Raw genomic sequence first — 14,550 nt, forward strand, 5'->3', positions numbered from 1 at the left:
TCTTTTTAATGTCACTGATTATCATTTCCATCGGTAAATGGATACTAATTACAATTCCACGAACATGTAACGGCCACATTATGAAAGTAATGGTCACACTATGATAAACCTACCTTATTTTCGAGTTTTGTTCTCAAACAGGAACGTTTCACGCCCAGAAACCAGGCCTATTTCCCCACTATTTCAACAGTGTCCATGGTAGTCCTGCAACTATTTACGATCCATAACACGAGTCATGGGCACTTTAAAACGGCTTTTACACAGGATACATCACATGTTTCACACAATTAACTGGTCTACTCTTATGTGTATGTGTTGTCATTGTTCAATTCCCTATTGTCTTCGATTTAGTTTGACTGTATCTTGTGCCATTACCGTCTGAGTGGGACCTTTGTATAGCAAGTGAATGCTGTTGCCATTTCCTGCAGAAAGTATTGATCTGTGTGCCTAGCATTCTAGACTCTATCGATTATAGGGCGAAAACGTTTAACGGGTAGATTATGAACTTGGCCAGGTATATAGAGGATTATCAGCATGGCTTGGAGATGTCCCAGGAACTAGGTCACAGCATTGATAGTTCAAGCACACATTTTAACAATGAAAAGAGAAAGCGTTCAGGAGCAATTAACCTGTATCAAATTTATTGCAATGTATTAAGCTGCAGCAACATGTTTCAGCAGTATCTTACTTTGTATAATTACATCAACTTATTATTATATGATATAAACTAATACATGGAACCGTTAACATCGTTAATTGTCATTTTGTGTTGATTGAATAAAACAGCATATTGATACGACAAATAATCAGTCTATATCACGTCAGTTGGAGTGATATTACCACACTCGGTTTTCAACTTATCTACCCACGACTAAACTGGATAACCAGGATATCGAAATGAGAGAGTTCAGCACACTACAACACTGTATGCAATTGAATTATTCATACGTATAGGGTTGGCCCTAACGAATATAGCTATGTCAGAATTATATAGCATGTAATCACAACTGCCATCGTCCAGTTGCCGTGTATTAAGCCACACTCAGAATTGTCATTTTCCATTCTCCCTATTTGCTTACTGTTTCAATATTTGTAAATTTTTAACAGGTTTCGTGCAAAATTATTGTGGTGTTTACTTATTTATATAAAAGATAGGCATGACTGTACTTTTCGTTCAGAAAATATCAGTTATCATCGTTATTTATTGTTACCCGAAAGATAAATGTTGCAATTCTAACCCAAACAGTGAATTAGGGTAAAAAAAACTGAATGAGAATGGAAATTTATACGGATATTTTAACATAGTACAGAACTACGATTAACTGTCCCGCAATAGCATGTCAGTAACATGTTTTTCGAAAATAAAAAATAAAAATCTTGAATATGACTTTCTCTCATTGTATTCAAAACAGAGCTTTAATGTGTACATTGACAACTGTAGTTACAGACTGACTTCACACACAACAAATACTGTTTTACATTTGTCATACGTTATCTGTCAATGTAACATGCAGAAACAAGGGTTAAATGATGGCTACATACACCATGGTAAAGTTCGATTCGATTTCGAGATACCACTCGGGCATGGAATTCATGAATCGAACTTATTGAGTTCTACTTGGACGTTCTCGTGTGATCAGTTAACCAATGTTCAAACATACTTATACCAAAGGTTCAATGGGTGAAAAAAAATCTGTAGTGTACCGTGTACACCGCAAACAAATGCATGTAAAAACATGTATTTTGCTTATTCATATCACTTATTACACGGGCATACAGTCAAACATGTGCTTTACTCTTAATATCCCTTGTTATTCTTGCGTATAGCCAAACATGTGTTTTTCTTCTTCATATCACTTGTTACACTGGCATATAGCCAAACATGTGTTTTTCTATTCTATATCACTTATTACACAGGCAGATAGCCAAACATGTGTTTTTCTCTTTATATCACTTTGTTACACAGGCAGATAGCCAAACATGTGTTTTTCTCTTTATATCACTTTGTTACACAGGCAGATAGCCAAACATGTGTTTTTCTTCTTCATATCACTTGTTACACTGGCATATAGCCAAACATGTATATTGCTTATTCATATGACTTTGTTACACAGGCAGAAAGCCAAACATGTTTTTTTTCTCTTTATATCACTTTGTTACACAGGCATATAGCCAAACATGTATATTGCTTATTCATATCACTTTGTTACACGGGCATATTGCCAAACATGTGTTTTTCTATTCTATATCACTTATTACACAGGCAGATAGCCAAACATGTGTTTTTCTCTTTATATCACTTTGTTACACAGGCAGATAGCCAAACATGTGTTTTTCTCTTTATATCACTTGTTACACTGGCATATAGCCAAACATGTATATTGCTTATTCATATCACTTTGTTACACGGGCATATTGCCAAACATGTGTTTTTTCTGTTCTATATCACTTATTACAAAGGCAGATAGCCAAACATGTGTTTTTCTCTTCATATCACTTTGTTACACAGGCAGATAGCCAAACATGTGTTTTTCTCTTCATATCACTTTGTTACACAGGTAGATAGCCAAACATGTGTTTTTCTCTTTATATCACTTTGTTACACAGGTAGATAGCCAAACGTGTTTTTCTTCTTCATATCACTTATTACATTGGCATATAGCCAAACATGTATATTGCTTATTCATATCACTTTGTTACACGGGCATATTGCCAAACATGTGTTTTTTCTGTTCTATATCATTTATTACACAGGCAGATAGTCAAACATGTGTTTTTATTATCTATATCACTTATTACACAGGCAGATAGCCAAACATGTGTTTCTCTCTTTATATCACTTTGTTACACAGGCAGATAGCCAAACATGTGTTTTTTCTCTTCATATCACTTTGTTACACAGGCATATAGCCAAAAATGTATTTTGCTTATTCATATCACTTTGTTACACTGGCATATTGCCAAACATGTGTTTTTTTCTATTCTATATCATTTATTACACAGGCAGATAGCCAAACATGTGTTCTTCTTTTCATATCACTTTGTTACCCGGGTAGATAGTCAAAACATGTGTTTTTATTATCTATATCACTTATTACAAAGGCAGATAGCCAAACATGTGTTTTTCTCTTCATATCACTTTGTTACACAGGTAGATAGCCAAACATGTGTTTTTCTATTCTATATCACTTATTACACAGGCAGATAGCCAAACATGTGTTTTTCTCTTCATATCACTTTGTTACACTGGCATATAGCCAAACATGTGTTTTTCTCTTTATATCACTTTGTTACACAGGCAGATAGCCAAACATGTGTTTTTCTCTTCATATCACTTTGTTCATATAGCAAAACATGTATTTTGCTTATTCATATCACTTTGTTACACGGGCATATTGCCAAACATGTGTTTTTCTATTCTATATCACTTATTACACAGGTAGATAGCCAAACATGTGTTCTTCTCTTCATATCACTTTGTTACACAGGTAGATAGCCAAACATGTGTTTTTCTATTCTATATCACTTATTACACAGGCAGATAGCCAAACATGTGTTCTCTTCATATCACTTTGTTACACAGGCATATAGCAAAACATGTATTTTGCTTATTCATATCACTTTGTTACACGGGCATATTGCCAAACATGTGTTTATTTCAGATAGCCAAACATGTGTTCTCTTATATCACTTATTACAAAGGTAGATAGCCAAACATGTGTTTTTCTCTTCATATCACTTTGTTACACGGGTAGATAGCCAAACATGTGTTTTTCTATTCTATATCACTTATTACACAGGCAGATAGCCAAACATGTGTTCTCTTCATATCACTTTGTTACACAGGTAGATAGCCAAACATGTGTTTTTCTCTTCATATCACTTTGTTACACGGGTAGATAGCCAAACATGTGTTTTTCTATTCTATATCACTTATTACACAGGCAGATAGCCAAACATGTGTTCTCTTCATATCACTTTGTTACACAGGCAGATAGCCAAACATGTGCTTTTCTTCTTCATATAACCTGTTACACGAGTATATAGCCAAACATTTGGGTTTGTTTTATACATATCACTTGTAGAACTAGTTGTGTAGAGTTTTACGCTTAAAATATGTATTTCAAGGCAAAAGGTGTTCGCAAAGGAAACATGTTTACATTTCCTTTCTATGACTACAATGTGGGACTTAATATGGAACTCGACTTCTCATGATAAAGGCAACTATGGATATTTCATTTAATCACAGAAAAAGAAAATTTCTATTTCTATTTTCGCTGTTCGTTGATATTTTCAGTGATGTAAGCATTCTAGCAATCTACGTTTTGTGAGTCGTACGAACTACGATTCTTTATTCAAATATTGCAAAGGTAATTTCCAATTTGTTATGACAGAATTAAAATATTCAGTTTAGAATAATAATACTGCTTTTAGTATCACATTAGCTCTGCATGTATCTTTACAAAAAGAATTTTTAAAACGCCAGGAAAAGAATAAAGCACATAAACAGACTAAAATTTCCGTCGAAATGACAATCTTTACCCCCATGTACCTTCTTATCAATAAATTGTGTTACTTATTGAATGTTGCCTTTATAATGTAAAATTACTCAGTCCCCAAAGAGAAGTGACTACAGATCCTAGGGAATGAGTTAACACAATGTTGAACGAAACTCTGATCATGATATAAATAAACTGACGTCATCAATATTATGTTTCCAGATCATTGTCAGAAGACACTACGGGTCGGGCCCCAACCGATTTAGTAATGGAGGTAACCAATGGTCGGTGGTCTGCGGCAGATTCGGCTATAGATATTCTCTGGTCTGTTGTCGGCTCAGCTGAAGATGTTCGTTGCTCTGTTGTTGGTTCAGCTATAGATATTCTCTGGTCTGTTGTCAGCTCAGCTAGAGATGTTTGTTAATCTATGGTTGATTCAGCTACAGATGTTCGCCGGTCTGTGGTCGGTTCAGCTACAGATGTTTGCCTGTCTGTGGTTGGTTCAGCTACAGATGTTTGCCTGTCTGTGGTTGGTTCAGCTACAGATGATCGCCGGTCTGTGGTTGGTTCAGCTACAGATGTTTGCCTGTCTGTGGTTGGTTCAGCTACAGATGATCGCCGGTCTGTGGTTGGTTCAGCTACAGATGTTCGCCGGTCTGTGGTTGGTTCAGTTACTGATGTTCGCCGGTCTGTGGTCGGCTCATCTGTAGATGTTCGTTGGTCTGTGGTTGGTTCAGCTACCGATTTTCGCCGGTCTGTGGTTGGTTCAGCTACAGATGTTCGCCTGTCTGTGGTTGGTTCAGCTACAGATGTTCGCCGGTCTGTGGTTGGTTCAGCTACAGATGTTCGCCGGTCTGTGGTTGATTCAGCTATAGATGTTCGCCGGTCTATGGTCGGCTCATCTGTAGATGTTCGCCGGTCTGTGGTTGGTTCAGCTACAGATGTTCGCCGGTCTGTGGTTGATTCAGCTACAGATGTTCGCCGGTCTGTGGTTGGTTCAGTTACTGATGTTCGCCGGTCTGTGGTCGGTTCAGCTACAGATGTTCGCCGGTCTGTGGTTGGTTCAGCTACAGATGTTCGCCGGTCTGTGGTTGATTCAGCTACAGATGTTCGCCGGTCTGTGGTTGATTCAGCTACAGATGTTTCCCGGTCTGTGGTTGATTCAGCTACAGATGTTCGCCGGTCTGTGGTTGATTCAGCTACAGATGTTCGCCGGTCTGTGGTTGATTCAGCTACAGATGTTCGCCGGTCTGTGGTTGATTCAGCTACAGATGTTTCCCGGTCTGTGGTTGATTCAGCTACAGATGTTCGCCGGTCTGTGGTCGGCTCATCTAAAGATGTCCGTTGGTCTGTTATGCTTACAGTTTTAAATTTGTGGCTTTCATTGGAGACATTGGATGTAGTTACAATCGACAATGGACGTTTATTAGATTGAATGTTGGATGTACGACGGTCATATCTATTTATAGAAGTCCGTCGACTATTGGTGTTCGCCACCGACGTGCTGATCGACTGAGAATGTGATACATCATCCAGTCCAGAAAGTTCTTCTACTGGTACTACTAACGTAATGGACAGAGCACTCTTACTGACGTGTAGCCCCAAGCCAATTAATATACACTGTAACAGGAAAATTGTCATTCATTAAAAAATGTGCTGTCTCAATGAAAGTGACATGGCCCAGGACAACATTATATGCATTGCAAATACATCCTTGATAATAAATTAGTATGATAAATGAAGACATAATAATATTTCTTGTCGTAATAAAGAATATTGAAAATTGTTGTAAACAATGTACAAGACGACTAAGCAAGATTACCTATTTGAAGATTGGCACAACTGAAGACCAAATTGACAAAAAATATGCTTAACAAATGACAAAGGATTATGAAAAAAATGCCTAGTGATGTTACGAGGCAAACGTGTGGAAACCACGCTAGAACAAATAACGAAATGATACGGATCAAATGCAAAATTTTCGACGAGAAGGTTTACTAGCTTTAAACTTAAATTTTCTGGGTAAGAGTTTATTTTGAAACATTACAGAAGAAGGATGTATGTTGTAAATCATTGTTACTATTCGTATGCATTTCATTAAATCCAATTGGATTACATTAATGCGGCGTTATTAAAGGCAGAAATTTTGTAAAAATACAAAAAGAATGGAAATCTTAAAGTTAGGAAAATCAAAATATGTCTACGGAATTAAAAAAAAAAACTAAGAGATGATCACTAACATAATGAAATGTAGTTCTGATTTATTCGATAACTATGCACAGTTACTGATTTATGTTCAAAGTCACTAATCAGAGAAAAGTCAAGTATTAGGACCGCAACACTCAACAACATAGTTTACTTAAAATATCAACGAAAATGGTAGATAATAGTCTCTTCAAGAGATATTATCCCCCAATTTACTTACATAGGCTAATTAGCGCTGACAGATTCATTGCTGAACACTGTAGCGAACATCAATAGTTTCAACAAGTATGACGTCAGTAAAAATTGAAATGGTTAATTAATAAACAAACTTTGAAAACGTAAATCAATATATATCATACGAATGACAAAAATGTCATTGAAAAATGAGTATTAAAACATCGATTTTAGATTAAAGTATTTATCAATATTAGTTACTTACGAGGATTAGAATATGCACGACATTAAATCCAATAAACACTCCAGTCATGGGGAATACTGTCCAGGCATTGACATCACAAAAAGTCTGTAGGTGTAAGCAATCAACGTTCATTATTCTTGACAACCAAAATTCCAACATACAAGATTGTCTTAGAATAGTGCTTTAATACATGTAAAATTTAAAAAGAAAATACAAATAAGATAAAAAGTTTACTTTATATCTCAACTTTAGCAAAATGAAATGAATGGCGTTATGCATTTCTCAAAAAAAAAAAAAAAATCAAAATTCCATGTTACAGTAATTGTCTCCCTTGTTTCCGAGCTCAAGTGGGAAAAATTGCAGTACGTGCATGATAACCGTGATGTTATTAGGCTATAGGAAAGCACACAATTGTTTGACTTACCGACGAACCAAAGTATCCTTTACAGTTGTACCCCGCCTTTATGAAAAACGAATATTTTATTATAAAAAAAATAGCAATGAAAACAAGTTTAAAACTGATCCAATATGGATTACAAAGAGAAAGTCTATTGATAAGTAATATCTTATCAGTAAAAAAGAACTTAAAGGGACAAGGTCATATGTTTTATAATTTTTTTACCTTTTACCTTTAATGATAATTATTTACATTAAAAGCAAGGCTAGATTTCATCCTTTTTAGTGGAAGGATGATAAATCATGACAGTGGGCAATGATATTAGGAAGGTTACTGGTTACCGATATAAATACATGTACAAGTTTACCATAGGAAACAGGAACATAGTGGGAAACAAGTCCCAAAATGTAAGTGCTCTTACCTTATCAAGCAGAACTGACGCAATGGAAAGGGTCACTATGTCACATAATATCATAAGAGCCAGCAAAACAGCGGACTAAAACAAAAACAAATATATGTATAACAGCAAATATTTACAAAAATAGCATACTTGTTTTATCGGTCGACGCTTATAAACGAGTGTGCGTCTAAAGGAATTTCTAATAAATGAGCTAATTCATTAGTGTCAGTTTAAAGAGCAATGATAGACATTATAATCAATAAGCAGACGATTAAACTCCCGGGAAAATTGAAATTTCATTACATAGTAATAACATTGAAGAGTATCACAGGTATCCAGTTGTGTGTATTTACCATATGGATATACCCTTTTTGAAGTGCTCTGATAGCGAATATGGTGAGAACGTGTATAAAAACAAACACAAGCTCCATGACAAACACAGCGATGAGAAACCCATATATGAGGTAACCCAGGTGTGGTGGTTTATCGTTAAAGTTTTCCTCGGCAATGTTGAGATTGTCAAAGAATCCATTTTTCAGGTAGCCTGGTGCAAATGTCCCTAACAGTACACCAATCCACAGAAGTATTTCTGCAAACTTAAAGAGAAAGAAATTTATGCAAAAGAAATGTATTTTTCTCTGTTTATATAGACTGTTGACAGAAAACGTCAAATATTTTGAAAAGTTCAAAAGATTATGCCTTACCATCAGGAAAGCAGTGAGACTGACAAATGCTAATATTTTGGCAGTTAGGCCAGGCAGGCCGCTCCTCGAATTTACTCTGTAACAAAATAACAAATCAAAAATATTTTAAATACTCGTACATTCATTATGAAAACCAAAATACATTGTAAAATACCGATTCCTGTTCTTAAACCTCAATCAGTTAATAGCAGGTGAACCCTGGTACACTGCAAGTCTCAGAGGTTGCCCGGAACATGTACGTTGTGTTTCAATTCATGCAATTAGTGCACTCTTCAGACATATAATTGATCTTTTTCTGAAATCATCAGATTTTAGAAAACTATAAGATTTATTGAATTATGGTGCTTAACTTTATTTTATCCCTTTTGATTTTCCACAGTCGCGTAGATATTAGGCCCATAGCATCATCTATGAATCCTAGAACGACGAAACAGCAGTACAATTCTAAATTTGTATAAAGCGGTGTTATTCACCTGTTTTACTTTTGTAAAATCTTCAAATGTTTTTACGATTCATGTATTTTCCGAGCGTCAGAAACGGCGTTTCAAACACTAATTCGAGTCGTTATCAACTTTTAATGAAGCTGCCGAAATATATAGTAAAATAGGAATCTGAATAAGTCTGTAATTCATGTATACAACAATCATCGTCTCGACAAGTTCGGTTTACTTAAAAAGTGCTGCCTCGAAAGCTGTGTTGAAAAGATAAGAAATTGTCTCCACATATCTGTTATCAACAACTGTCTTTAATATCACCTAGTAAATAGCAATCGTCTTGATAGATGCGCGAGTCTGATCTCAATGAATGACATTGACATTTACCCTCTCTGAACAAAATCAATAAAAATGACATTGATTTCTGCATTTAAATATCCTTTACTTGACAAATATTTCCAGTTTTATCACAAATAGTGCTACTCAAATGTTCAGAAACAACCCTATATCTCAAGTTTTCACAAAACATACTATCGTGGCCTTTTAAGTATCATGTATGACAATTGATTTTAGAATTAAACAATATTGCATTTAGTTTACACTAAATTAATGGCGCGAGTAGCTTAATGTTGATTGAAAAAACAAGACCATGTCAATGTAACCACACCTTGTTTAAAAACGACACTAGTATTTATCTATTTGCTTAATATTGATTGCAAAAAGATATCATTCACTGACCTGTTTCCTTTAACGTGGTGTATAAATGTAGAGAAAGCACCTCTCATTTGATCAGGTGATACTGTCCGTTTGTACCGTCGGTCCAGCAACACCATCGTTGTTATCTAACAAAGGATAATACATACGATATTTCGTCCTAAAAACAACTTAACGAACGAGTAGGATTAAGGAGAGACATTGTCGAGGCTTCTGATTGCCACTATATGTTCCTTTTTGAAAATGCATACTATTCAATAAAATCTTTGTAAGATAGGGGTGGTTTGCAGTGCTCTATGATGACAATAATTAGTATCATGAATGCAATTGTTGATATAACATTGCACGACTCAGTGCCAACGGCAACATAGTATACAATGGCAACGATAATGCCTTGTCCGTAATAAACTACCATGATAATCGGTCTCAAGGTCACTGAAAACATATTAAAGATTAATATCCACAGATAGGGCCAATCATATTACAGTGTCAAGGTTAGAAACTAATAAAGGAGCAACACATTCTAAAGCATCAAGAATGAAAGCACATCTATCCAGTTTCTTTAACAAGAACCAGAACGAAAATGGATATAATGGGGGATGTGACAAGAACGATTTTGTGACAGTGAAATATAAGTTTATATAGTCAAAACATAAGTACATAATTGATGTTTACACCGACAAAACAATCAGTCATTTCCAATCAATCAAATCACAGAACTTGCATTGATAATACCGGTTTCTTTATGAGTATATTGCAATTACATTTTAAGTAAGACAACTCTTACAGAGATTATGAAATGGAAAATCTCCGCTTTACTGTAATGTATTGATCGTAACCAGTGTTGATTAATTATTAGATTGTCACAAGAATTCTATTAAAATTCAATAAACCCGATCGTACACGCACTAACCACGGGATGTACCAAGACCTAAAACAGGCTTACCTATGGCTTTTATAAAACTTATCTAAACCGCAATCGTCTTGGAATGAAGCAGTATCTGAAATGTTTTCATGGACTATTATAACTCCAAACACATCTCTATAGTAAAATCGTGGCCATATGGTAAAAATTCAAAGGATTGTAGCAATTATTTTCTTACCTCCAGCATAAGGGCCAGCAACAATAGGACAATACCTGTGACGTCATATTTGTGTATGGAGTCCTTCACCACACCACCACATCCCTGAAAAATCAATTCAGCGCAAAGATAGTGGTATACCACAGCCTTACTATAAGGTTCCATTAACATTAACATCGCCTAACAAGCTCAAGTTTTATGATAGTTTTTTAATTGCACAGATAGTTTATATCTGTTTTATTGATAAAATAAAAACACTAATCAAAGCGATGTGTGCTTTACAGGCAATGTTTGAAACAATACGTATATGAAGTGAAGCACAACGCTTTTGACTTTTTGCAATTTTGTTTTGAAAAGTTACTTTATTTTATTATAATTATTCTGTTGTTCGAAATTTGTCTACTGCAGCTGTCAACTCCTTGGTTGTCTTTCTGTGTTTTTTAAATATCTTTTCAACATGTAGTATAACTCTTACGTCAGTGTAGACAGTGTTTTTGAACGTCGATACTTCTCTGTTTGTATACCATCTCACAGTATCGATCGTCAAATGACACGTTACCGGGTTTGACGGATATGTAAAGCTTGATGCCCAGGTGAAAGATCTTAAATCTTCAATTGAATTGATGCCACAACAATCCCCCTACAAAATAAATAAAACTCTGTAAGATGGTAAGTATAAGTTGTATTTAAAAAAGTGTAAAACTAGGTCAATTTCCTTGCATGAATATTTCAATTATTACGTTAAAGAATTCTAAAACTAATGTAAAAATATTATCTTAAGTCTTAATGAAACCAACATGAACAGATTTCAACCAAGCTGTATAATAATCGGGATGATTTCAATATTCCTCCTGTGAATTTTCCATTTCTGGATAGTAACAAATCTGCATCATCGACTCATTTTATTACATGTCGCAGTTTATTCGATATTCAAGAGCTTGTTAAACATTATCATTATTTTCGTGCAAGAAGTCGTCAACAGACGTACAACCTCGCAACACAGGATTTCGAAAGATAAAAATTATGGGGAAGTTTTACGGTCGCAGTAGTGATCGCACTAAGAAATATTCTGTTAGAGAACATACCATTGCTTACTTGTATTCACCAAAATCGTTGATGAAGCAGAAAACGCTTTACTTTTCCGGTACACCTGGTTTTATTCTTCTTGTGCTTTTTTCTGGAGTCTCCGTGTATTTTTTTTTTTTTTTTCTTATTTTGCCCTACTTTTATTGAATTATGAATACGTTGATATGTTGGTATTTTCTTTTTGTTTTTATGACAAGAGGTGTAAATCGTATGACACTAACATTATTTATAACGGACATATGTTACATGTGGAAACCTATCTTCATCTCGATGGAAAGTAATTATTGTTGCCCTGATTTAAGTTTGCTTTTCTTGTCGTTGAAATTGCAATATTTTTTTTCATGTTCTGATGACTTAAAGCAGGTTCTAACTATACGTAATCAGAAAAACGGGTCCATCAATATATCAAATAATATTCTTTTATCAAGTACTATTACTTATTATTTATAAGTGCCAACATATTGCTTTCGGTATCAATTTCATGACTGTAATTGTTTTTGGATATGTTGGTTTTCAATTTTCATCCAAATGTTTGTTTAACATGGTACTAAGATGTTAAAAGGACAGTGTGAAATTACGCATCTCGCTTATCTAATACTTTCCATCGTAGATTTTTATTTTACCAACTACAGGATGTTAGGTTAAAATTACTTTCCTTTTAACTTGTTAAGAAATGAATCTTCTGATCCATACAGTCGGTAATCATAGGTCGCCGTACAAACAGTTCAAGCGAGAAACAAAATCAATTTAAGATATATATGATTATTTCATCAGTCACCACATGCTGCAGAACCAAGTTTAATGATTGCTTAATAGCATCAGCTATAAACTGCCATGCAGCACTAAATATCAATAAATTTAGTTAAATAGCAATGCTTCTAATCGACGCAGAGTGTATCATACTACAGGCTGACAATATACACTTACTTCATAAAAAAGAAAGTTAAAACCTAGATTGGTGTCACTGTAATAAAGACTGTTGTCTGAATTATCTGTTTTGTAATAGTTCCGTAAAGCTGACAACATTTCATTCCCTAGATGCCAATCAATCTGAAAGAAGAAAACAAGCATTTTGCATTTCTTCAACATGCATATTTCTATGTAATTTGAAACAAAATATAAATAATTGTAAGCAAATCAAGGAAATTATTGACGCATTTCAACAATAATGTTGTACTTGTTAAGGTATCCTTGCAAAGTATATCATGAAACAAATGCCAGAATCTATGACGTCACGACTTCGAGAGCCAATCGACTCGTCTCGTTGGATGCAGTAACTTTCTATTTTTCTATGTATGGTAGTGGACATTCCGAGAGCAATGTTATAAATCTGTACCGCAGGTTGTTGTCATACACTTGAATTTAGAGCATATTTCTAGTATCGATACAGCATCTCCGTGCCTTTTTGGACAGACTATCGAAGGATTTCTATAACTTAAACTTTTTATTTGTTGCTACGGCCGTTGTCATAAATGCCCGTACGAATAACACAAAAGATTTCCATTCCTTTTAAGTAACATTTGCAAACTTTAAGTCTTTATAGAAATGGAAGCAAATGTATTAACAATACACAGAATTCATTAATCTGATTTGCAGTGTTCACCTGAATAATTTCTAGGACAAATTCACCGAATACCACATTTTTACATGCAAATATTGTCATTATTTCGCCTCGTTGCATGGTTAAATCATTCTTTTATATTCAAATCACAAACCAAATATCAGTTGGACAGTATTTTTTGAATTGTTTGAACAATGCTCTCTTCAGTGATATAGATTTGGTATCACATACACAACATATTAAGGTTGCGATACCGATGTAAATGCTGCTCCATATCCCAGTCGAGTGACTTAACACAAAGTGCATTTGAAAAAAAAAACAAAACATTATGATGTCGGGGTGATACATTTCTACTATATTAGTGTGCACGAGCCATGAACCTGGTAGGGAATGATTAAATTAAAACTTTGAAGTGAAAGTGGTGTTTTCTTAAATGTAAAATACAGAAAAGTAACATGAATAGAGATACATCGATGTTAACTTTGATAACTGTTTGAAATAAAATTTTCAGTAATAATCAATTAAATAATAATTAATAAAAAAAATATATAATTTATTCATTCGTCCGACTTGATTTTTTACTTAATCATATGCGCGCGCTGATTATTTTATAATATGTGGTGTTGATAATGTTGTCTAGTCTTGAAATTCTTCGTTTTGTTTTATACCAACACTTAAACATTTGCTGTACTACGGATTTTATGACGCTCCATCACTTATTTTTTTCTTTTGAAGTCAAGAGCACCAATAAGTGCCTTGATATTCCATGTTTATAAAGAGGTTATATTTCTTTTGAATAATTATTCTCATCATAGAACATTTCAGTTTCAGTTAAGTTTTCATAGATGTTCGAAAACGGTATCATGACCTCATCCGACTGTTTCTCCATATTTCTTCTATCTAACACACGAGTTAAGTTCCTGATTTGCCATGGTTTGAGGATATGTTGCATCAATGCAAATGTATCACTAAGCAAACTATTGGAAAATGTTCCGACACAATACAGATGTAATTCGCAATATTCATATTGGAAGTACGTCAAAACGAAAA

The 14,550-nt window shown here is 34.5% G+C and overlaps 1 protein-coding gene across 1 annotated transcript in view; it reads right to left on the reverse strand.

The window, feature by feature from the left end:
* Positions 1 to 4,433: 4,433 nt before the first annotated feature.
* The window catches only part of LOC132553314 (uncharacterized), a 31,716-nt gene continuing 21,599 nt past the window's right edge, over positions 4,434 to 14,550 (reverse strand). Inside the window, exons 19-28 of the mRNA XM_060217549.1 lie at positions 12,867 to 12,989; positions 11,329 to 11,493; positions 10,875 to 10,958; positions 9,796 to 9,899; positions 8,624 to 8,699; positions 8,273 to 8,515; positions 7,941 to 8,015; positions 7,547 to 7,582; positions 7,144 to 7,227; positions 4,434 to 6,119 (exon numbers count right to left, since the gene is read on the reverse strand). Of these exons, the coding sequence (XP_060073532.1) occupies positions 4,920 to 6,119; positions 7,144 to 7,227; positions 7,547 to 7,582; positions 7,941 to 8,015; positions 8,273 to 8,515; positions 8,624 to 8,699; positions 9,796 to 9,899; positions 10,875 to 10,958; positions 11,329 to 11,493; positions 12,867 to 12,989 (2,190 nt within the window). The 3' untranslated portion in view covers positions 4,434 to 4,919. The remainder of the gene's footprint in view (positions 6,120 to 7,143; positions 7,228 to 7,546; positions 7,583 to 7,940; positions 8,016 to 8,272; positions 8,516 to 8,623; positions 8,700 to 9,795; positions 9,900 to 10,874; positions 10,959 to 11,328; positions 11,494 to 12,866; positions 12,990 to 14,550) is intronic.

Source organism: Ylistrum balloti, unplaced genomic scaffold, assembly GCF_031769215.1.
Source record: "Ylistrum balloti isolate Yb309-2 unplaced genomic scaffold, AGI_CSIRO_Ybal_v1 Utg370316, whole genome shotgun sequence".
In the NCBI taxonomy this organism is placed as follows: Eukaryota; Metazoa; Mollusca; class Bivalvia; order Pectinida; family Pectinidae; genus Ylistrum; species Ylistrum balloti.